General features: G+C 52.9%; 1 protein-coding gene across 1 annotated transcript; it reads left to right on the top strand.

The window, feature by feature from the left end:
• The first annotated feature begins 16,292 nt into the window (after nucleotides 1-16,292).
• On the top strand, nucleotides 16,293-24,537 carry NEFH (neurofilament heavy chain). The gene is made up of 5 exons (XM_072953147.1): nucleotides 16,293-17,169; nucleotides 19,054-19,253; nucleotides 20,191-20,315; nucleotides 21,909-22,215; nucleotides 22,267-24,537. Exons 1-5 carry the CDS (start codon nucleotides 16,293-16,295, stop codon nucleotides 23,983-23,985), a joined length of 3,228 nt encoding a protein of 1,075 aa, XP_072809248.1. The 3' UTR covers nucleotides 23,986-24,537.
• Nucleotides 24,538-24,772: the final 235 nt, after the last annotated feature.

Below are 24,772 nucleotides of genomic sequence, written 5' to 3'. Positions count from 1 at the left end.
GCTTAGGCAGGCCAAGGCTGCTGACCAAGACCCTTGATTCCAAGCCCTGTGCTCTGTCCTGTATACCACAGCTTCCTGTTAATTCCCATCCCCCACTCTCCAAACCTGTGCACACATCCCCTGCTGCCCCGCCCCCAACAGGGATAAACTCCCGCCATTGGGCTTCCCCACGAAGTGTCATCCCAGAGAGCTGGGGGTGGACAGGGATCCTTGGAGTCTGCATACCCAAGGACACCATGGAATTGGGTACCGTATAAGAGTAATAACAATGACAACAGTAATAATACTACCCAGCGTTTATTCACCCTCAATTCCTTCTGCATGTGGGAAGGAAGAGTTCTGAGGGTCTGGTGTCTGTGTTTTCCAGGGGTCAGATGGAAGTTGAGGGTGGTGGAAAAGCTCAGAAAAAAGCAGAGTCCTCCCTAATGAAAACACAATGACCACTTATCAAGGGCCTACTACCTTCCCCAGTTTGAGGTGTTTTGTCTCTTAATCCTCATGAATGAGAAAACAGGGGCTCCTGAGGGAGGCGGGTCACCTGGTTCCATAGCAGGAAGGGGCGGAGCCTGGATCCACACCCAGATCAGTGTGGCCCCAAAGACCAAGGCAGCCGCCTGCACTGACTGCCCCCTGTGTTCCCTCCGGCCTCCTTGCCCTTGCACAGGACATTCCCTCACACTGGGCCACCTCCATGAGGGACAAGAAAGTGGGTCTCAGCCTGGGCTGAAGGGGTCTCCCCAGGCCTGCCGCAGCGCCTCCTGTTTGTGGGGCAGGGCACTGGACCGGTGCCCAGGCTCTGCTGCAGCCGGAGGAGCAGAGCCAAGCAGGAGGCTCTGCCAACTGCTGGGGAGGCACGAAGGCAGTTGGGGACGGGCCCGGGCTGAGGGACAGAGGCCCCACATCCCTCCCAGGGCATGGTGGGCTTTCTGTGTCAAACCCTGTGGCACTCAAGCCTGGGTTTAAACCTAGCTCTGAGTAACAGACATTCAGGTTTGTCTGTGAACACACAATCCTGCTCTGAAGGACACTTGAGAATCACCCTGGTGGCCTCCAGGGGAGGACCTGGGTGACTGGGGACAGAGGTGGAGGGAGGCAGACTTTTCACTGCCTATCCTTTGGGCCCTTGGACTTTTGAATCATTAAAACATAATTTAAAAAATTTAAATCCTGGATTGGTAAATCACTGCTGTGTGACCTTGAGCAAGTCACTTAACCTCTCTGAGCATCTAGTGCCCCAGCTGTAAAATAGTATTAATTACACTCACTCCATAGGGTGAGGGTAAGGCATAAATAAAAGCATGCAAAGAGCTTAGCATGAAGCCTGACATACAATAAGAGCTCTTAGAACGGGATTTTTACTTTTATTATTATTATTATTATTATTATTATTATTATTATTATTTGCCATTTGACCAACAGACCCCAAGCAAGGGCTACTGCCACAGTCTTCTGTCACCTTCTAGGATCTTATCCTCAGTAAGGAGGCCAGCCCAGCAAACGCCAGCTATGTTACCACTAGCTCTGTGACTTAAGCTGATCACATCACTTCTCTGTGCTTCAGTTTCCTCCTCTGTGAAACAGAGACACCAGAACTTGCTGACTATCCACAAGACTATTAACAATCAAGATTAGTCATTCTGCGTTTCCCAGTGATCTCTCTAATGCTCAGCACAGAGGTGCCAAGGTGAGGGTGAGGGGCTCCCAGTCTGGTGGGGGAAGCCGACACATTAACAGAGGCTTATAAGAGAGAGAAGTGGAGGAGGGAAACAGAACTAAGAGAAGCCAACAGAGGAGCCCAACCCAGCCTGGAGTGGGAAGGACAACAAGGAAGCCTTCCTGGAGGAGGTGTTGCCACAGCTGCGCACTGAAGAGTAACCCAGGGATAATCAGTCAGAGGAGAAAAGGGGTCAGAAAAGGCACTGGAGGCAGGAGAAGCAGTAAGAGCAAGGGCTGGAGGTGGAAGACCAATGGGTTGTTCCAGAACAAGCAGGACTTGATCACCCCAGGCTGAGGGGGGCTGGGCTGGGCCTCAAAGGGGAAGGAGACCCTTGTTTATTGTCATTGGCTAGTATTGTGTCTGGCACTGAGATCCACTTCCAATAACTCAGGTCTGACTCTCCGATTTTGTGGATGAGGAAGACTGAGGCTCAGAGAGGTGAGGACTGGCCTGGAGGGAGGGGGCGCCCTGCCCAAGGTGGTGGGGCTCCACCACCCCCGTCACCCAACCTGTCTTATCTCTCTCCTGTTTGCCTGGCCTGGCTGCCGACGTCCCTGTTCAGACACCCAGGAGACTCAGTTCCAAGGTGAGAGATTCAGGGTCTGGGTGGGGGAGGGGAAATTAGAAGCAGGATGCCAATGAGGACAATTTCAAGACCATTCACACTGCACACAGAGGGAAACTGAAGCCCAGAGAGATTCCATAAGTCACTTTGGGCTGCCCAGCCCACCCACAGCAGTGCTGGGATGAGACCTGGTCCTCTCTCCCAATGTTCAACCTGCTGCGTTGTCCAGGTGCCCAGGGAAACCTGGCAGGCTGTGGCCTGAAACCACCTGGATGTCTGCAGATGGGAACCAGAACAGAGAGGGAGTGGTTTGCAGGCAGTTTTGCTGGAGAAGAGCCCCGGGGAAGCTGTAAGACTGGTACCGCAGCTGCAGGTCCAGAGCAGGGACTAGTGCCCAGCAGGGAAGAGACCCCCCACCCCCACACACACCCGTGCCCTCTGCCACCACCAACGGGATGCCGCAGAGGGTGCTGCGGCCCTGGCTGAGTCCCCAGCCTGGCTTGCAGCTCTGCAGAGGGTGGAATGTGGGAGGAGGTGCTGAGTCGGGCTTGGCTCGCTCCTGCTCCAGCCGCAGTGAGAGCTGAGTGCCTGGAAAGGCCCGCTGGGGGGCGGCCGGCGGCCTGACCCTGCACTCAGGCCCAAGGAGAGGGTGGGGTGGAGGGGGCTGGGGCTTCGGTTCCCTCCTTGATCAGGCCTGCAGGTCCGGGGTCGTGCCTTTAGTGGCTAGACCAGGAGAAAGGGATTAGGCAGGGGACCTGGGGCCTCCCAGAGAAGTTTCTTCAAACCCTGGGGCTTGGGTGGAAATGGGCAGTGCTGGGAGATGGCATCCAGGCGCCCCTGAGGGAGCTGACTGATGGTCTGGGGCAGGGACAGGGGAGATGTAGCCCTGACACAACTCACTGTGTGACAGGACAGCTGAGGTTGGATGAAAAAAGGCACCTGATGGATGACGATAATAGTATTAATTGTAACAATAGTGACAATAATGATTCCAGGGGAGACTCTGTGAGGCTCAGCACAGCCCTAGGAAGGAGGCACTGTTTCCCCTCTTACAGAGCAGGTAACTGAGACCCAGAATGACAGTTTGTGGCCTGCACAGCCGGCGTGCTCCCACCTAGCGCCCAGAGACCCTTGTGGGCCCCGCTCTGGGGCTCTGAGCTCCAGGCGGGCAGGGCTCTGTCTGCTGTGGTCCTTGCCCTTTCCTTGCCGGGTGCCTTCAACACAATCTGCACTGGGTATGCAGGATAAGTGGGTGTGTGAGGCCAGCCCTGCTGGGGGTGGAGAGAGGGCATACCCAACCAACTGCTTCTCCATGTCCATGGAGACACAATCGACCTTGTATCTGTATCTGGCAAAACCTACGGTCTGATATGAGCCTCAAGGTGTCAAGAGGGGGCCAAGACCTGGAAAATCACCCCCTCCAATTCACTGATGAGAAAATTGAGGCTCAGGGAGGTTATATGCCTTGCTTAGGGCCCCCAGCCAGCAGTGGTGGGCCAGGCCCCTTCCCCTCCTCTGGGACCTATCAGTCCTCTCCGATGGACAGCTAGCTTCCTACGAGGAGTAAATGACACCAGGGACAGTAAACATTTCAGGAGCACTGACCATGTGCCCAGCATGTAGCATCTTGTCTAACTTTCCCAATGACATTTTGTTTTTTTGTGACAGTCTGTTAAGATATAATTCACATACCATGCAATTCACCCATTTAAAGCACACGATTCGGTGATTTCTAGTATATTCAAAGTTGTGCAACCATCACCACATGAAAATCAACTGTAGACCATTTTCATCCCCCACAAGAGACCCCGTACTCTTTCATGTCGTCCCTCAATCCCCATTCCTCCAGCTCTAGGCAACCACTAATCTACTTTCTTCTCTATAGATAGCCCTCTCCTGGGTATTTAATATAAATGGAATTATATAATATCCAACAATCTTTTGAATCGGGTGTTATTATTACTCCCATTTCCCAGATTAAAGTGACTGAGGCTTGGACAGGTGAAAACGTTACTAAGGGCCCTCAATGAAGCAATGACAGGAAGGAATGAAACCCAGGTTCACCTGACCCCAGAGGCCCTGCTCTTTGTCATTAACTCCCTTAGTCAGGGAGCCTGAGAGCTCCTCCCTCCCCTCCCTTCTACCTGAATCCAGGGTCCCATTCCCAAATTCCTCCAGCCCGCCCCAGGGATTCTACCAGGGAGACCCCAGGCCCAGGGACTCCACCCAGTTTTCTCATGACCCCTGCGCTCAATCCTCCAGGCCTCAGCTATGCCACCTCCTCTGGGAAGCTCTCCCTGATTGTTCACCTTTCTTGGTGCTTCCACTGCTCACATGCATTTGCCCACAGAAGGCTGGCAGCCTGGCTCCCTCTCTGTGGTTGGGAAACTGAGGCCCTGGGGAAGTGTCGGGGGTCACCTAGTAAGACCAGGCAGAGGGGGGACCAGGGCCAAATCCCTGACTCCTACACCAATGCCTTTCCCCTTGGCTATTCCAAATGGAAAGTCCTCATCTCACCACCTTTCTCCCATCCTGAAAGTGGTGTCATCAGGCCCACAGGAGAGAGGAGGAGACTGAGGGTCAGCAAGCCAGCGATCTGCCCAAGGTCACGGGCACTGAGCCAGGACTCACCAGCTGACTCCCCAACCCCCCGCACCCCTCCTGACGCTAGATCAGGAGACCCAGTTTGTGGCTCCCACTACTCCTGGACTCGTCCTCTATCAGCATTGTAAAATTGGCTCCTTACTTGTTGGGGATGAGGGGCTCTGGGATTCTGGCTTCTTTGTGACTGAATTCCCAGTGCAGCTCTGGGCCTGGAACAGGTCTCAAGAAATGGTTGAAAGGAGGATGAAGAAGGGAAGGAAGGGAGGAATTGGGGTTGAGGGGCAGGGGTGGGCGGTTCATCTCCTCGCCTAGAATCACAGGATGCCATTTACCAGAATCACAAGGTTTTACACCAATTCTTCTGACTCCTAAATCCAGAACTGTTTTTATATTTGGGCATCTTATGCCTCTTGGGGAATCACCCACACCATCCTGCACACGGTTCTGAGGGCTCCCGGCCCCCTGCAGCTCACCCACAGGTCCCCAGGAGTTGTCTCAGTATTGCAGGTTGAGAACCCTGTCCTGTGCCACACAGCCCTATCCTGGGGACACGACAGGCGTGGATGCACCTCACTAGAGCCTGAAGCACAGCACGCACTCGTCTCCAACTAGCCTGCACTGAGCTGCAGCCCCTGGCACAATGCGGCAATTCTGACAACATTCGGTCCTCACACGGCCCACTGCCCCTCCCCAGGGGCTGCCGCCAGCCAGGGACGTGCTGGAACGCTCGTTAATACTAACTACTTCAGCTGCCATCAGGCCTGGCAGCCTGCACCTGCAGCCTCCGGGGCAGGACAGGGACTGCCTGCATCCCATATCTGAGTTCCCCCGATGACTCAGCAAGACCCAGCCTCTCCTCCCTTGTCCCTAACACCATCTTGGTCCTGGGGGCAGATGCGGGGCAGAGGGTGGGCAGGGTCCAAGGCTCAGGAACTCTGCTAGTGCCCAGAACAGTGCTACAGAAACAATCGGTAACAGCTGTGTTTATTGAGTTTTCCAAGCCAGAAAGTGTATTAGGCATTTTGCATGTTTTTCTACCCAGTCTCAAATGAAGCTGGTCCTATTAGCACCTCATTCTACACATGCGGAAATTGAGACAGGAGAGGTCACTTGTCTGAGGTTCTCCAGAGGGAGAGCTAGCGTTCAGTGTTGGGCTGGTCTGACCTCAGGGGTGGATGTGAATCATTAGGAGACCGGCAGTTACTGCTAACTGTCTGGAGGTGGCTGATCCCCTTCGCCTGTGGAGGTGCCTGTCCTTGGAAGCCCAGCAGTAGGAATGTTCTGAGTAAAGTGACAGATCCACAGTCTTTAGAATATCTCAGAAGATGCACAGTTTGCTGAACTTCAGCTTGTCTCTTCCTTTGCAGTCATAAAATATTAAAGCTGGAAAGTGCCCTGGTAATTGAAATTGTCTAGTCTCTATGTATACATCTATCAAAATTCATCAAATTGTACATCTGAAATATGTGTAGTTTACTGTACAGGAATTATATCACAATGAAGGTCTTTAAAAAAGAAAGGAAAAAGAAATTGTCTAGTCTCCACATTTTACGAAGGAGGAAACTGAGACTCAGAGATGCAAAGGACTTGGCCAAGGCATTTCCAAGTCACAGATAATCAGGAACAAACACAGGATACCAGACGTCATGTCAAGGCTCCCTAAAATCACAGAAGGTGAGCTCAGGAAACAACGTCCAGGGTTTTCCATTCCAAGCCCCTCCTTTTACAGAAGGGAAAACTGAGACTCAGACAAGAGGGGGGCCTTGCTAAGAGTGATATACAGGCAGGCAGAGTGCACACTGATGAACCCAAAAGTTCCAGTTTTGTACTAGCAGTGTGACCAGAGACATATGAGATGACCTCTCAGATCCTCATTGGTGAACTGGAAATAACAAAACCTTTATTATAGGGTCAGGGGTATAAATTATGCCAGCACCCAACACATACCAAGTGCTCAATTCGTGGTGTGTATTATTAACACTGGTAGGTGCTTGTCACTTCCCCCCTCTGCCACATGCCTTTCAGATCAAATGTTTCTCAGCACAGTACAGTAAGACTGTGGACTACTGCTTCAGCTACTTGTTAGCTGGGTGACCTTGGACGGGTTACTACTCTGTGACTCTGGGCTTCAAATGCCTCATCAGTAAACTGGGAATGGCAAGAACAGGACTTACCAGACAGGGCTGCGGGGAGGTGGAGATAATACATGTGATAGTCTTCATGCAAAGCCAGGCATACAGTCTGAGTGCTCAATATATCTGAGCTCCTACTGTTATGTATTACTTTCACAGCCATGTTTCATGTCTGTCAAATCCCAGGCTGCAGGGAGCCTGGTCCACCAGTAAGGAGCATGTCTCCAGCCTTCAGAACTCTCCAGTGTCAGGAATGCTAATGCAGCAAGGGGAGATCTCAGAGCTCTGAGCGTCCACACTGATGCAGCTCTGATTTCTCAGTGTCTGGAGATGGGAATTCTGAGAATGCTGGATGAAATTCTGATGTTTGCAGCCGTGGAAATGTCCTGGAAGAGCCCCCATTTGACAGGTGTAGAAACTGAGATCTGGGGTTAGAAAAGGTTGCTGCCCACAGTTGCACAGACGTCCGGACACAGGCTCAGGGCTTGATGCTCCCGTGTCTTCGCTTGCGGCACGGTGCCCCGGGGACGATCTCCTTCCCCAGGAGCCCTGCCCCCGAGGAAGAGCGATGGCCACGCCTCTCCCAGAGCCCCGCCTCCTTCGTTGGAGGCTGCGCGTCCCGCCCTCTCGGTGGCTATCGGGGCGTTTCTCACTATGAAGGAAGCAATAGCAGCCAAGGCTGCCGCCACTTTTCCGCGCTTTCCAGTGATGCCTCTGACCCGACACCACGGCGGCCAAGGCTGCGAGGAAGTCAGGCTCGAGTTGTAGGAAGCACTCCCGGCTTCTCCGAAATCGGGCCTCATAGGAGCACCGGACAATCTTCGGAAGCCGGAGGGAGCGCTCGGGCATTTCCGGCACCAGGGGGCGGGGCTGACCTGACTCAAGCGTGCCGGCCTCCGCCTGTAGAGGGCGCTCTTGGGGGCACCGGCTGTCTAGAGGGGGAGCTGCAATAGGAGGTGCAGAAATAGGTTCTGTAGTCCTGGAGCCTCAGTTTCTCCCTCTGGAAAATGGGCCTGATGACAAGCCTTGTGAGGCGCCAATGGAACCCGTATAGGTTTATGAAAGAAACTAGAAGACACATTGATAAATATGCAAGCTGCTTAACTTGCCTCAGTTTGTTTATCTGTAATTAAAGATAATTGTACCTTCCTTCCCTTTGTATATTGTGAGAATTGCAAATTGTAGGAAAGATACTTATAGAAGGCCTAGCACCTTGTAATCACTCAGTAAAAGGCAATGATTGTGATAATGGGCAAAGCACCCTGCCAAGCCAGGAATTAACATCCATGTCTCAGTTCCTTCTTCCAAGGATCTTCAGTGGCAGAACCAGAAGCAAGGTAGCTGTGAGCAGCAGTGAAAGCACTGATTAGGAATCAGACTGCCACTGACCACTTGGGCCTCAGTTTCTTCATCTGTACAACTGATGGCCTCTAAGGCCCTCTAGCCCAGCTTCCTTGGACTCTAGCTGGTGAAACACAGTCCAAGATGGCTTATAATTATAGATGAATAAGGTGGAGGAGAGCCTGTAGAAAGAGCTATAGATCACTGCTTTCGGCATTTATTCATTCAACAAACTTCACTGAGCTAATACGCTGGTACCAGTTTCTAGGGAAGCAACATTGAATAAGAGATGCCCTTGCAGAGTGCAAAGTCTGGATAGGAGACAAATAGCCCTTTAGAATACAGTGTTAGGCTAGAATGAGGGAAAGGCAGGGACTATGGGAGCCATACCTGGGGGTTAGGGAAAGCTCTGTGAAGGTGAAGGTGATGTAGAGTAGCTGAAGGATAAAGAGAACGTTGTGTGAAGTGGGGGGAGTAAATATTGGGCTGGGGGAAAGGATTTCAGACAAGAAGCTCAGGGTATGAGAGAATATGGCAGAATGAAGAATTTCACGGAAGTGGGCCTTGAAGGTAGGAAAGATTTGGGCAAAGAGGGATGTGGGCAGGGCAGGGCATACCAAATCTCTCTGTCCTTTCTGTCCAGCCCTGCCCCCTCCAAAGCCACTGCCAGGGAACATTTCTATGTCCTTCTATCTGTGCCTCAAGTGTTTATGTCCCCACCGGTTGTTTACCCACTGCACACATCCTGAGCCCCCAGGTACAAGTACCACTCCCTGCACTCAGGGGCTCATGGTCTAGGAAGGATCCAAAGCACCAGGGCACAGGCACCAGGGACTTCAGCACATGCCATCACCTAGGTCCCAGGACATGCACTTAGGTAATGAGCAGGGCTCAAGGCAGCAGGGAGGACTTGGAGGAGGAGGGAGGCTCAGACTGAAGAGATAAGGCAGGGAAGCATTACTGGGAGGGGTCCAGCTGGTCCAGTTGTGAGCAAAGACAGGGAGGTGGGATGAGGGTGGCATTCTAGAGTCAAGTTTTGTGCTTGGCAAGTGATTTAGCCTCTCCAGGCTTCAATTCTCTCATCAAAGCTTTTTAGAGTGGATGTGACACCTCAACGAGATAACGTTTGTAAAAGACTTAACAGCAGAGGCTCAATCAGTAAACATGGAAGGTTGGTTAAGACCAGATCAAAAATGGCAGTTCTGCTATAGGCACACTGGCTCAGAATATATGTCCTCAGGTCCCTCCACTGGAAAGTAACTCAGAGGATGTGGTGGGCCCTGGGGATTTGCTTTGCTGACTAGTACTGAGGCAGAATTTTTTTTTTAATTTAATAAAAAGCACATTTTCTCCACTAACTCCCCCTGAGACAGCAAAGACCTCAAGTTCAGCTCTGTCTCCTTCCTTCCTTCACCACTAACCTCCCCAGAAGCCAGAAGGCAGTTCAGGGGCCCAGGAGAGATTTTACTGGTGTGCATGACCAAGTCCCCCATCCAAGTCTGCTCTGGGCTCCTCAGTCTTCTGTCCATGGCAGGCAGGCACCTGGCTCAGGGCGAGGAAGAGGTTTCAGAAACCTCCCTGGCATGTCTCCCCGCTGCTGGTGCTTGCTGCTTTGGGGTGGTGCCAGGCTGCTGCCAGACCCTGTGTGTCCTCACGCAGCCTGAATTCAGAGGGGCGGGCCAGGGTGCGGCTGCCCCTGAGCAAAGCAACCTTCCACCAACCACAGGCTTTCCCCCCTTGCAGGGGCCTCTTTTAAGGGCCAGTAATGCCTCATTTACCTGCTAACTGACCGTCAGAAATGAACTTTTATCCAACTGATAGTTCTCCCCCTAAGCCGCAACACTCCAATTTAAACTCATTGGCATAAACTCTCTCTAAAATGTGCTACAGACAGCCTTCTCCTACAGAATAAAGTGATGAAGCATCACTGAAATATTTTCTTCTGAGAGCAAATGTGGATACTGGGAAGTGCAGGAGGCCTGGGTGTGAGCCACAGCCCCTCCACCACCTTGCTCCTGGCCTTCGCAGGTCACTTCCTTTCTCTGACCTATATGTCCTACTCTGTATTGGAGGATGGTCCTGCAGACCTAGGCCAGTTGTGGACACTGCATAAGTAGGCGGCTAGCATGCAGGAGGCAGGTGCTCACCACACAGAGGTTGCCAAAATTGTTTTCTTGATGATTTGAGATCTACACTGTGACCATCAATCATGGTGCCATGACTGCTGTCTGCTTATCGGTCTCCTCAGGCGAGGCCACCCAGAAAGCTGAGTCGGCTGTCATCTCAATTTCCTGCCTGTACTAACTGGGAAGCCTGCTCCCCCAAGACAGTGCCAGTTCTCAACCCATCTTGCTTCCACCAAGATGCCGGAAGGAACCCCCACAGCAAAGCCCCAATCAGGTGTGATGGGACAAGGAAAGAGCTGGGTCCAGTTCTCAAGCAGTGGTCCTGTGGGAACCCAGCTGGGCTTCCCTATGAATGTATGAGTGGTAGCACAGTCCTGTGGTTTGAACACACCTGCTGTGGAGCCCATCGGACCTGGCTTTGAATCCCAGCTCCACCACTTACTAGCTGTGCCCTGGGGCAAGTTACCCAATCTCTTTGAGCCTCCATTTCCCATACCATGAAGTGGGGATAGTAACAGTATCTACTCCACAGGGAATGAGAGAAGCCAGGTGTAAAAGGAGAGGTACCCCATCCCCTCCTCAGTGGAGAGTCTTGAGTCTTATTATGGCTTAGCCTCTTGCACTAGGTAACACGAATAAGATGGCCCTAGATAAAGCATGTGTAACTTGGCAAGCCTCACCCAGTTGCTAGAACAGTTCCTTTAGGGAAGACCAATTGAACCATCTCACTCTCAGACTCAGGAACCACAGCCAGAAAATCATTCATCCATAATTGCTGACAAAGGGAACTGGAGCAGGGGAGTTGGGGCAGATCTGTAAATCCACCCACCAGCTCCTGACCTTTGTGGCAGAACTCAGCCTCCCACTCAGTGTCGTTCCAGGGTGGCAGACGGGTGGGCAGGCAGGCAGTCCGCTGCACGCTTTCATCAGCTTGGGGCCAGTCCCCTTGTGGTTACAACTGTGGGTGGACACTAGGAGGGGGAGGCTTATAAAAAGCTGCACGTAGTTCAGTTTTTGCTGTCTGCTTCATAAAGGGAGTGTGTGTGGGGGGTGGGGGAGGCTGCCTCCCTTTTACTATAAATCAAGTCGTGCAAAAATAGGACACCTCTAAGGAGCAGGAGGAGGAAGAGGGGAGGAGGGAAGGGCTAAGGAGGACAGAGAAACTGGGAGTAGGGGAGAGATGCAAGAATGTGACAGAAGGAGACAGAGAGGGGAACTGAAGGAGAGACTGAGTACATGGGGCGTGAGTAACACCAAAGGAGAAGAGAAAGGAGGAGAAAGAGAAATGCTTGGTGCTTCATAGGTAGATAAAAAATAATTGCTAAACTAAAAGAGGAGAAGGTATTACTGAGGTGAGTTTACAGGCAATGGAGCGGGCAGGGCTTGAGCCCCAGCAAAGTTGACTGCACAGCTCAGGCTGGTTGGCAGTCTCCAAGCCTGCAGTGGCCGCTCTCCAAGGGCGGAGCCGACCGGGAACTGTCCAGCTGCCTGGTGCTGAAATGCCCAAGGGATCACCAGCCTCTCAGGCAGGGCTGCTCAGGTATTTGACAACTACTTGTTAAGCACCTACTGTATGCCAGTCATTGTCCCAAGCTCTAGGAAAGCAGCACTGAATAAGACAGACTAAAATCTCTGCCCTCATGAAGCTCACATTCTACAGAAGGGGAAAAGATAGTAGAATTTTCCATGTGAGAAAAGGTCAAGTTCAATAGAGAGAAATAAAGCAGGAAGAGAATAAGTTTAGCAAATGCACCCTCAAATAGTGGTCACATGCTGTTCCCCAGACAGGTGACACAGTGGTGCAGGATGCCCGGGCTAGGAGTGAGCCCCCATGTAAAGGATGTGCTGACATTGGGTCATAGGTCACAGGGACCCTCAGCTGGGCAATCTGTCAGAGGCCAGACCCCAAACCCAGCCAATTGCTTGTTCTCTCTTTGGGGGCTTCTCATTCCTCCAGCCTCATGCCATCTGGGCCCCTCCTGAGCCAGAGAAATAGGTTTCCACCCTCTGTGGGCAGCACCAGCTTGAGTTTGGATGTTTTGAGACACTGTCACCAGGTCAACTCAGGCAACTCACTACCTTACTCTGGTCTTCGTTTACTTACCTATAAAATAGGGACAATGACCCTCACCTAGAGAACCAGGAGATACCAAGAGAAAAGGGCTGGCTGAGTTTTCTCTTTACTGTATACGTGGGACGGATCCCCCCTCACTAGGGCCTCATTCTTCAGAGTCTCCAGCACTCACCACTGGGGATGCTGTATGAATCTTGTAGACGATGAAGGAATGAATTAAGTGGCAACAATGCTTGTCTGATGTTCACAGAGAGCTGTACTACTTTATCCTTCACACTGCAGCCCTGTTCCTGAAGAGCACTAACCTTAGGGGTACACAGGAGCCCAGATGGCAGCCCAGGGGGAACAGGGGCTGGAGCTCAAGTCTGAGTGGGTCCTCCAGCATGCACCACTGTGGGTGACACTTGAGGATGAGAAGGGCCTGTAGTCAAACAAATTTGGAGGAACTCGGCACCTCTGGGAGATTCCGATTGCTCATCGCCAACTCCAGGCTCCAAGAGTTGTGCCAAGAACCCTGTTTAACTCCTTTGGCCATGAAACTCCTCTTTTCCTCTCTTTTTAGAGGAATATTTATCATCATCCTCAAGAAGGTGCCTTGGGAAATGCTGCAGTGGGATTTGGGGAGGATGTGAGAACCCTTGAATCAGGGAGAAAATTTTAGACTTTTGTGGGGTTCTGGATCCCAGAGTTTTGTGTATGCCTATCACATAGCAGGCACTCAGTAAACATGTGAAGAATGAATGAATGAATGAATATATTTTTCTACTCACTTCCAAAAGGTAAGAATTGAGGGCAGGAAGATGAAAGTGATTTGAGACCCAAGGACTCAGGGCAGAATCATTTTCGGTTCCCTCTAGACCACAAGTTTGGCTAGAGAACTAATGAAATTTATTTATCCATCCATTCATTCACCCAATGACAAGCCAGAGTGGTAAGTGTGATATGGTAGATTAGCACTGGGGACCATGGAGATAACTGACTACACGTGGGAGTAAAAGAAGCCAGGGATGGCTTCCTGGAGGTCAACCTGAAAGGCCCTCCGGGAAGGCTGACCCCAGCACCCCCACCCTCATGTCACTTTTTTCCAGCCACAAGAATCATGCTTGGGACTTCTCGCTAGGAATTCACACGCAGCTGTGATCCCATGGTTGTCGCCTGCCCCAGCCTTCATAGAATCCACCTTGGCCCCTTCTCCTCTTTTACCCAGCCTCTCCTGCCACTCCCCCTTGCTTTCAGCTGCTTATCAGCTTTCCTACACCCAGAGGGTGCATCTGCATTATGTAGATGACTGAAAAGGCCCACAGGAACAGGGCTCTACTGGCAAGATTCCAAGCAGAATGACAAGTAAATTGGAAGCCATGTGAGAGCATGGGGGCCCTCCTCAAGCCCCCCTGCGCCATGCCATTCTCAGAAGCCTCAGATCAGACACTCACCTCCATCCTCCCAGCACCAAATGAAAACCAGACCTTCTGCCCCCTGCAAACTGGAGCTGGACTGGATCTTTAGCCAGGGAAAAATGCTTCATCATGTTCTGCTTCTCCATACAAAACCAGAAAATCCCCTCCCCCTCCTTCTTCCTCCCCAGCAAACTCTCCTCCCAGTAAAACGTGGTTAAAGGGACAGCACCATCCTTCCCCATCTCTGGGGGTCTGCTTAGAACCAGGGGTCTGGGAATGAGGTAAATGGCAAAGAGAAATGAACTGGCCGAGGTCTTTCCTGGGGGAATCTGTCTGTCCCTATCCTGGGGATCCTACAAAAGGAAAACCCTGTAAACTGGAAACGTAGTGGGGTTGAGATAACTGCCTGAGGAAGGCTCGGGTCTGGTTGGGGGGGGAGTCTACGCTGACTCGCCAGGGGGCCTCAAGGCTCCCTCCTGGCATCTGGCATCTAGGGGTGTCCCTTCAGCTCCCGATGGAGGGGCAAGGCAGCCCAGATGTGTATGTAGGAGAACTTAATGGAAAATGGGACTGGACCCTAGCAGAAGGTCAAGGGCCTGGATCTTTGGCTCCCGATGTGACCCTGCTGGGTCATTCACCCTCCTCAGTTCCCCATCTGCATAGCACAGGGCTCGAGCAAAGTAGGAATGGCATTCCTCCCTCCCCACCCCTCAAGACATTAACCCCTTTCTCCCCAACAAAGAGTAGGCCCTGTCCCTGGTGCTGAAGCACCAGCCGCAGCGCCGCCCCAACTCCCAAGGCACTTAACTTGAGCCAAAACCAAGAAAAAGCCAAATTACAAGAGCAGCTGCAAGGCCCTCCAAATACCAGGGCCCCCTTTTCTACCTGAATTAGAGCTTATGGGGGTGAGGGACTCTGATACTCTGAAAGCATCCCACCACTTCTCTGGGGCTGAGAATGAAGGCCTATCATGGCACCCACTTGTCTGTTGTGGGTGTGGGGGAGAGATGACAAGTTGAAGCTGAAAAGCAGGGAGGTTAGAGGAAGAAAGATGGACTTCCTAGTTGTGGGAAAGCGGCTGCTACATCCACAGGCAGTAGGAGGGTTCTCCTCCAATTCAGCAAGAGACTCCCTCCACACACACAAAGAAAAAGCTACTGGGGAAGCAGAGGCTCTAGAGTTGCAGACTGACCCAGGGCAAGGTCCTTTGTACAAACGGGGAAAACCGAGCAGGGTGCACAACTTTCCCAAGGTCCTTTGGCCACCAACTGTGGAGCTGACCTCAGTATGCAGACCCTGGCCTGAGTGATTTCTAGCACACTTATCACTTCTCCCCACCCCACATAGACGTCAGTTCTCCCAACTTCATGCTCAGTACCCCACAGCACCCCCACTTTGGGTTCTCTGACCCTCACACCCTGTCTTTACAGGGGACCCTCTGCCCACTTCACTGAGGCTTCCCCTTGCTGGGGTCAGTTGCAGGGTCTCCCATCTCTTATCTGCAGAGATCCCAGTGCCCCACCGCCCCATCTGGGCTTCCCTTTTCCATCTTCTGCAGTGTCTCCCACAACCCTAGTTCAGGGTAGCCTTGCCGCCCTCGCCAACTCTAGGTCCCCCTCCCCTCTTCTGGAGTTGGCAGCAAAGTTCCCTGAGCCCTCTCCTGGTGGCCCCTCTAGCTACTAGGGGAACTGTATACCTCCATTCAGGGGTCGTCTATCTCCATCCTCTGTAGCGTCCACTACACCTCCATTTAGATTACTTTTCTCCCTCCCCTATTCTGGGCCGGCTGCAGACACTCTGTACCCCTGATCATAAGGGGCTAACTGCTAGGAGAATCTTGTGCCCCTCTCATTCAGAGGCCCCCCTCATCCTATTGACTACAGAGTCTTCTATTGCTACATCCCTTAGGCATCCTGCCCCTATTCCTATCAGGTCTCCTTGTCCTCTCCCCTTCTGGTTCCTTCCCTTATTCCGAACATAGTAGCAGAGTCTTCCGACCCGCATCCGGGGGTCCCTGTTGGTCCACTCCGGGAGTCCTCCACCCGCTGACTCGGCCTCGGGGGGCTCCTCTGACGCTGCATCGATTCCCCTTCACTCCTAGGTTACCCTGCCCCACCCCTCTCACTGCGGCGGAGCCGGTCGGCCCCGGGCCGCTGGGGGAGGAGGCGGAGAGGGCGGGGCCCTCCTCCCCCGCTCCCCCCCCTCAACTGCTGAGGGGCTGGACCCCGCCGGGCTGCTATAAAAGGGCCGGCCGCCCCGGAGCTGCCGCAGTGCCGCCCTCCCCGTCCTGGCTTCAGGCTCCCGCTCCGCCGGCAGCCGCACCTGCTCCGGCCAAGATGAGCTTCAGCGGCGCGGACGCGCTGCTGGGCGCCTTTGCGCCGCTGCACGGAGGAGGCAGCCTGCACTATGCGCTGGCCCGCAAGGGCGGCGCGGGCGGAGTGCGTTCTGCAGCCGGCTCCTCCAGCGGCTTCCACTCGTGGGCGCGGACGTCCGTGAGCTCCGTGTCGGCCTCGCCGAGCCGCTTCCGCGGCGCAGGAGCCGCATCCAGCACCGACTCACTAGACACGCTGAGCAACGGACCGGAGGGCTACGTAGTGGCGGCGGCGGCGGCGCGCAGCGAGAAGGAGCAGCTGCAGGCGCTGAACGACCGCTTCGCGGGCTACATCGACAAGGTGCGGCAGCTCGAGGCACATAACCGCAGCCTGGAAGGCGAGGCGGCGGCGCTGCGGCAGCAGCAGGCGGGCCGCTCGGCCATGGGTGAGCTGTACGAGCGCGAGGTGCGCGAGATGCGCGGCGCAGTGCTGCGCTTGGGCGCGGCTCGCGGCCAGCTGCGCCTGGAGCAAGAGCACCTGCTGGAGGACATCGCGCACGTGCGCCAGCGCCTAGACGACGAGGCCCGGCAGCGCGAGGAGGCTGAGGCGGCCGCCCGCGCCCTCGCGCGCTTTGCTCAGGAGGCCGATGCGGCGCGCGTCGAGCTGCAGAAGAAAGCGCAAGCCCTGCAGGAAGAGTGCGGCTACCTGCGGCGTCACCACCAGGAGGAGGTGGGCGAGCTGCTCGGCCAGATCCAGGGCAGCGGCGCCGCGCAGGCGCAAGCGCAGGCTGAAGCGCGCGACGCCCTCAAGTGCGACGTGACGTCGGCACTGCGCGAGATCCGCGCGCAGCTTGAAGGCCACACGGTGCAGAGCACGCTACAGTCCGAGGAGTGGTTCCGAGGTTCGCTGGCGCGCGGGGTTAGGGAGGGTGGGGCGCCCCTGCTGGTCGAACAACGAGAGGCAGGGTGGTGTGAACTAGGGTGGTAGTGGGCGCTGCATAGAGGTGGCTGGGTTGAATGGTGTCCTGCTCAGCTTCCCCTTGCAAGATGCATGCCCCTTAACAGTTTCACTCTGAGTTGTAGGATACCCAGCCCCCCGCCTTATCCACAACTCTGGGTTCTCCTTTTGCCTCCTCCAGGGTGCCTTTATCTGTCCTTCAACTACGGGTCCACTCTGCTCCTTCTCCCAAGGTTAGGTAACCCACTCTGAGGCCCCTCTCCATCAGGTTCTCTCTACAGCTTCAAAGCAGTGCTGTCTTCTAGTCGCAGGAACTGGAGGCTCTTTGCCCTTCAAAGTAACATGCCTTCCCTGTCCGACGCTGCCCATCCCCCTTTCCTGCACACTGCAGGGGGCCCGTTCACCTGACACCTATTAGGCTCCTCCCCACGACAGTCCGGGAGGGGTGGGTCACCCTCACATTCTTTCTCCCAGGGGGACCATCGCCACAACCAATTGGTGCCTGAGGCTGAGGTGGCCAGTGGGCCCTTTAATGTCCCCTCTTCCCAGAAGAAAAGCTGGGAGCCTCCCAAATCCGCCGCTCCCCCAACTCCAAGCCACCCTGAGTCAGCTAGATTGAGCTGTCGCAGCTCTGAGCCCAGCTCCTACAGGGTGACTTTGACCAACACTTGCCCTCTCTGGTTTTCATTTCCTTTGGGATTGAAAGAGTGATGGACTAACTGGGCTTCTTACTCTGGGAAGCTCCATGATTATTTCCAAAAGTGGCTGTAAAACTTCTGCATTGTTCTTGGGAGAGGGGACAGAGGCTTCAGTGATTTTCATACAGGTTTGTGATCCACAGTGGGTAAGAATCCTCACCCACTTGGATGGTTTCTAAGTCTTGGCTAGCATTAGCAGAGAAAATCAGAAAAGCTAGGATTCGGAAACATGGCTTTTCCAGTTCCTTCCTCTCCTCTGCAGTGGCAGAACCATCTCCTCCCCCATTTCTGCAGCAAGGCTCATCCCATAGCAAACCTCTCTGCTCTCTTAGGCTTTGCCCTTCACACAGGCATCCGAGGACTTCTGGACCACCTAGCTGGCATCTCTTCTTCCCACATTCCCAAGACTTAGGTCCTGAGTGTCATTATCTCAGGATTCAGGGTGTTCACTTTCAGGAGATTCAGACTAGTTTCCAGACCCCTACTGGCCCCCGGAAAATCTTCTAGAAACTAGCTACCCATTGCTCACAGGGGCTGGGGTGTGGCTGCCATTGGTGCAGGGGCTCCTGTGCTAGAGAATGCGCAGCTTGGTGGAGGAAGGGACAGAGGAACTGGCACACAGGTCAGAAGTGACCTTGGGCTCTGCACAGCAGAAACCTACAAGGAAGGGGCTATGGCTACATGGTGGCTCATAGCGCCCTCGATGCCTCTAAAGGTCACAGGCTCATTAACTTGTTCAACCACAAGCTCACAGTTAAGCTCCGTGGGCCGAGTTTCTCACTTGAACCCCCAGCAGTGCCAGCCTTTGCTGGGGAGCTGAACCAGGATGCCCAGAAATGGGGGCTTCCTTTGCTCTGCAGAGTTTCCAGATTCTGAGTTTGGGGAGACAGAGTGTGATCTTTGGAGCCAGATAGACACTAAATTTGAAGCCCAGCTCTGCTGCTTGAACTGGTCTACTGGCCTTGGACAGTAGTCATTTGCCTGTCACAAAGGATAGGGTGAGTTAAGCATCCAAGATGGCACCCTGCATTCAGTAGGTCCTCAACCCATGTGTGTCACCTTCCACATCTGGGCACTAGAATCCAAATCCAGTTGTGTCTAACCCTGTGTTCTGTCCTCTTCTCTCCCAGTGAGGCTGGACCGACTGTCAGAAGCAGCCAAGATGAACACAGACGCCATGCGCTCAGCACAGGAGGAGATAACTGAGTACCGGCGCCAGCTGCAGGCCAGGACCACAGAGCTGGAGACGCTCAAAAGCACCAAGGACTCGCTGGAGAGGCAGCGCTCTGAGCTGGAGGACCGTCATCAGGCTGACATCGCATCCTACCAGGTGAGCAGGGGTGGAGCAGAGAGAGCCAGAGACTGCCTCATCTGGCTGGGTGACCCTGGACAAGTCACTGCCCCTTTTTGAGTCAGACATACCAGAGATACCAAGATGTCTTTCTAGCTGTGTGACCCCAGGAAAGTGTTCTGCTTCTCTGAATATGAATTCCCTCAATGTAATGAAAAAAAAAAAGCCTCCTTTTCAGAGCTGTGAAGGTTCAAGAGAGGTGAACTTTTCATGAGATGAGTGAGCATGCTCAGCAGGGCCTTGGTCATAGTGGGCGTTCAATGAACAATAAGCAGTGTCCGTGACTGAGGGTAGCCTGGGGAAAACCTTGGCAGGTACCTCCCAATAAAGACAACAGCTGAAAGAAAATGGCACTTTTAAAGACCTTCTTATACAAGTAGTATGTGTTGACTGTAGATAAAGGAGGCAATAAAAATCTGCCGTAATGGTTCACCTTAAGCAGTGGCTGAGTGGGCTTGGGGTTGGGGAGATGTTTCAGCTTGTATTTAACGTGCTTCTGTGCACTGTTTCAGTCCTCATCACCAGATGCCTCCCGAGCCTTTACTAGGTGGCAGGCACTTTGGAGCACTGGGGAAACAATCAGGAGCCAAAGCAGACAAGGCCCTGTTCCCACTGAGCCCTTTCTAAGCTTCAGATCTGTGAAAACTCACCCCTCATCCCACTTACCTGTGATAACCATTGTTGGTGTCTGGTGTGTTTCATCCCAGACCACTCCCCAGGCTGAGGTTATACACACAGCAGGACTTTTGTTCCTGGTGGTTTCCGTGCCCGTGGATGAGGCCCCGTAGCTTTCACAGGAAGGGGGTTGGCCTGGCTGGACAGGACTGCCTTGGGTTTGTCTAGCCTGCCCCAACTTCTCCGGGGCTGAGGGCCAGGTGCGGACTGACGTGTGACGTGTGTGATTTCTCCTCCCCAGGAAGCCATCCAGCAGCTGGATGCTGAGCTGAGGAACACCAAGTGGGAGATGGCAGCCCAGCTCCGAGAGTACCAGGACCTGCTCAATGTCAAGATGGCTCTGGATATCGAGATTGCTGCTTACAGGTGAGGGGCCAGGGGGGTGGAGCGCCTTTGTGTTCTTAGGAGGAGAAGCCTTGGATTTTCAGCTCCCCAGTGAGGCAGCCTGCTCATAAAACTTACCATTTAACCATTTTTAAGTGTACAGCTTAGTGGTATTTAAACTGCTTGCATTGTTGTACAGTCATCACCATCATCTGTCTCCAGAACTTTTTCATCTTCCAGACTGAAATTCAGTGCTTACTAAATGGTAACTCCCCACTCCCTCCCCCCAACAGCCCTGGCAACGACCATTCTACCTTCTGAGGGACAAATATCTTCAGAGTGACTTAGTTTCATTCTGACAATGATTTAGAGGGTAAAAGCTCCTCACCCTCTTCCCAAATCCGCCAACCAGAGGCCTGCTTTGCAAGGATAGGAGGTACTTGCGTCGTCAGGGACCTTTACAACTCGGCCTCATAGAGTTTCTTAGCTCTCTAAGCATTAGTTTCCTGGGGAAGTAAAATGGGGGTTATAATAACAGTACCCACATATCATGGGGTTGTTGGGATAAGGTGCTAATAATCTTGTTCCTGAACTAATCCAGATGACGCAGGTGCCACTGGGCTGTCGCAGAGAAAGCCCTCAGTAAATGCAGCCATCAGAAAGCCACGAGACCTGGCTTGGCAGTGTCCTGCTCAGGAACAGGGCTGACCCCCTGAGGACCTGTCCCACTTGCTGGCTGGTCCCACCCTTCACTTCCCCTGTCTTGGCCCTGATCTCTAGTCTTGCTACTCAAAGCATTGGCCACAAACCAGCACAATCAACATTATCTGAAAGCTGGTCAGAAAGGCAGGCTCTCGGGCCCCACCCTAGGCCTGCTGAATCAGAATCTGCATTTTAATCAGACTCCTGGGTGATTTGCATGCTGTTACATTTGCAAAGCACTGGTCTGTATGGGTAACGCCTACGTTTACTCTGAGGCAGGTATTGCCAGGTTCTTTTTATTCATTATTTCATTGAAACAACCCTCTGAGGTAGGGACTCCTTACGACCCTGCTTTTACTAGTGAGGAAACTGAGGCTTAAAGAGTTTGAGTGGCTTAGCTAAGGTCACACATCTTGTGAGTAAGAAAGAGTGGAAACTCTGCCACCATCTTATTCCTTAAATCCAGAGGATGAGAATATAAGATATCAAGAGACCTTTGAAATTCAAATGGGAACATTCTAAGACCTCTTAAATTTATTTTTTTATTAATTTTTTATTAAGATTTATTAATGTGGAATTCTTTGCTCATACTCCCACCTTTCTCTTGAATAATGTTTTATGAGGGACAGTAAGTGTAATTTTTATTAATAGAGGTGCTCTCTCAAGGGCCCTTTTTCAGGAAAAAATGTTTTGTAAGTTGCAGCCTTAGCTGCATTAAACAAGAGCAGTGCCATCGGGGCACAGATTCTGGTCGTCCCTGGGATGATCTACTAAGTGACCATTTCCTGTCTCAAAGCGCCCACCATTCACACTCCTTCCTCCACCAGAGTACGTATCGTTGGATGCTGTGACCCTTCAGAGTAACTCAGGAAGCCCGCAACTCATCAGCCTGCTTAGAGTTAATAGTAACATGTTCTATTTTCCATTCTGCAGAAAACTCCTGGAGGGCGAAGAATGTCGGATTGGCTTTGGCCCAACTCCTTTCTCCCTTCCAGAAGTACTCCCCAAAATCCCCCCCATGACCACTCACATAAAGGTCAAAAGCGAAGAGAAAATCAAGGTGGTAGAAAAGTCAGAGAAGGAAACTGTGATTCTGGAGGAACAGACAGAGGAGGTCCAAGTGACCGAAGAAGTGACTGAAGAAGAGGAGAAAGAGGTGAAAGAGGAGGAAGCTAAGGAGGAGGAAGGAAGAGAAGAAGCAAAGTCTCCCCCAGCAGAAGAGGCCAAGTCCCCTGCTGAGGCCAAGTCCCCAGAAAAGGCTGAGTCCCCAGTGGAAGTGAAGTCACCAGAGAAGGCTAAATCTCCTGTGAAGGAAGAAGCCAAATCCCCAGAGAAAGCCAAATCCCCAGTGAAGGAAGAGGCCAAATCCCCAGAGAAGGCCAAATCCCCAGTGGAGGCCAAGTCCCCAGAGAAGGCCAAGTCCCCAGTGAAGGAAGAGGCCAAATCTCCAGAGAAGGCCAAGTCCCCAGAGAAGGAAGAGGCCAAATCCCCAGAGAAGGCCAAGTCCCCATTGGAGGCCAAGTCCCCAGAGAAGGCCAAGTCCCCAGTGAAGGAAGAGGCCAAATCTCCAGAGAAGGCCAAGTCCCCAGAGAAGGAAGAGGTCAAATCCCCAGAGAAGGCCAAGTCCCCTGTGAAGGAAGAGGCCAAATCTCCAGAGAAGGCCAAGTCCCCCGTGAAGGAAGAGGCCAAATCTCCAGAGAAGGCCAAATCCCCAGAGAAGGCCAAGTCCCCTGTGAAGGAAGAGGCCAAATCTCCAGAGAAGGCCAAGTCCCCAGAGAAGGCCAAGTCCCCTGTGAAGGAAGAGGCCAAATCTCCAGAGAAGGCCAAGTCCCCTGTGAAGGAAGAGGCCAAATCTCCAGAGAAGGCCAAGTCCCCAGAGAAGGCCAAGTCCCCTGTGAAGGAAGAGGCCAAATCTCCAGAGAAGGCCAAGTCCCCCGTGAAGGAAGAGGCCAAATCCCCAGAGAAGACCAAATCCCCAGTGGAGGTCAAGTCCCCAGAGAAGGCCAAGTCCCCTGTGAAGGAAGAGGCCAAATCTCCAGAGAAGGCCAAGTCCCCAGAGAAGGCCAAGTCCCCCGTGAAAGAAGAGGCCAAATCTCCAGAGAAGGACAAGTCCCCTGTGAAGGAAGAGGCCAAATCTCCAGAGAAGACCAAGTCCCCAGAGAAGGCCAAGTCACCCGTGAAGGAAGAGGCCAAATCCCCAGAGAAGGCCAAGTCCCCTGTGAAGGAAGAGGCCAAGTCCCCAGAGAAGGCCAAGTCCCCAGAGAAGGCCAAGTCCCCCGTGAAGGAAGAGGCCAAGTCCCCAGAGAAGGCCAAGTCTCCTGTGAAGGAAGAGGCCAAATCCCCGGAGAAGGCCAAGTCTCCTGTGAAGGAGGACACCAAGGCTCCTGAGAAGGAGGTCCCCAAGAAGGAAGAGGCAAAGTCCCCTGTGAAGGAGGAAGAGAAACCACAGGAGGTAAAAGCCAAAGAGCCCCCAAAGAAGGTGGAGGAGAAAGCTCCAGCCACACCAAAAACTGAGAAGGACAGCAAGAAAGATGAGGTGCCCAAGAAGGAGGCTCCAAAGCCCGAGGTGCCGGAGAAGAAGGAGCCTGCTGTGGAGAAGCCCAAAGAACCCAAAGCTGAAACCAAGAAGGAAGAGGCTGAAGATAAGAAAAAAGCAACAACTCCAGAGAAGGAGGCTCCCGCCAAGGGGAAGGAAGACGCCAAACCCAAAGAGAAGGCTGAGGTGGCCAAGAAGGAACCAGATGATGCCAAGGCCAAAGAACCCAGCAAAGCAGCAGAGAAGGAGCCAGAAAAGCCAAAGAAGGAAGAGACGCCAGCAGCACCTGAGAAAAAAGACGCCAAGGAGGGGAAGGCCACAGAGGCCAAGAAGCCTGAGGAGCCCAGCAAGGAGGCCTCCACACCCGGCAAAGCCAAGACGGAAAAGGCCGAGAAGTCCTCTAGCACAGACCAGAAAGATAGCAAGCCTCCAGAGAAGGCCACAGAAGAGAAGGCCACCAAGGGGGAGAAGTAAGGTAGGAAGAAAGGAACATCCAGAGCAGCCAAAGAAACTCAGGAGGGTCTGGGAGCTCAAGGATCGGCATAACCAATTTTCACTTTTCCTTTCTTTTCTTTAAGAAGAAACTCTGCTTAGACGATGGGCCCTCCTTCACCAAACAGGAATTTCTATTAGCAATATGTTAGCAAGAGAGGGCACTCCAAACCCCTGGTCCCACACCCCAAACCCTCCATAGGTGATGGACAATTATGTTATGATAGCTTATGTAGCCGAATGTGCTATATGCCGAATGCCACACGTAAACACTTGACTATAAAAACTGCCCCCTCCTCTCCAAATAAGTGCATTTATTTCCTGTATGTGCAATTGACAGATGACCGCAATAATGAATGAGCAGTTAGAAACATATTATGCTTGAGATGTCTTAACCTATTCCTGAATGCCTTCTATTTTCCAAAGGAGTGGTCAAGCCCTTGCCTCAAGCTCTCTATCCTGGAAGAGCTGGAGCCGGTGGGGCTAGGCACTGGCCACTGAACTATGCCGGGGCGCACTTTTCCACTGGAGTCCACTTTCAATTGCTTCTGTGCAATAAAACCAAGTGCTTATAAAATGAAAATGCTGCTGTTGGTATTTATTCTTTCCCCCGGGGCAGGCTGGGGGCTGGGCAGGGGAGGTCTTGATCTCACACTTAAGACTGCATAGGACTGAGGGGGACTCAGGTTTTGTGCAGGTCTGGGACCAACAGGGTCTCTGTTGGGATATTTCCTGGGCACAAACCATATGCCAGGCAACATGCTAGGTG

The sequence above is a fragment of the Vicugna pacos genome, chromosome 32, assembly GCF_048564905.1.
Source record: "Vicugna pacos chromosome 32, VicPac4, whole genome shotgun sequence".
In the NCBI taxonomy this organism is placed as follows: Eukaryota; Metazoa; Chordata; class Mammalia; order Artiodactyla; family Camelidae; genus Vicugna; species Vicugna pacos.
This window is presented reverse-complemented; position numbering and strand designations above follow the sequence as displayed.

Excerpts from the sequence above, each read along its gene's own strand:
- NEFH (XM_072953147.1), top strand. The coding sequence starts at position 16,293 with ATGAGCTTCAGCGGCGCGGACGCGCTGCTGGGCGCCTTTGCGCCGCTG. Across the intron at positions 17,170-19,053 it reads GTCCGAGGAGTGGTTCCGAG|TGAGGCTGGACCGACTGTCA; the intron begins GTTCGCTGGCGC and ends CTTCTCTCCCAG. Across the intron at positions 20,316-21,908 it reads ATCGAGATTGCTGCTTACAG|AAAACTCCTGGAGGGCGAAG; the intron begins GTGAGGGGCCAG and ends TCCATTCTGCAG.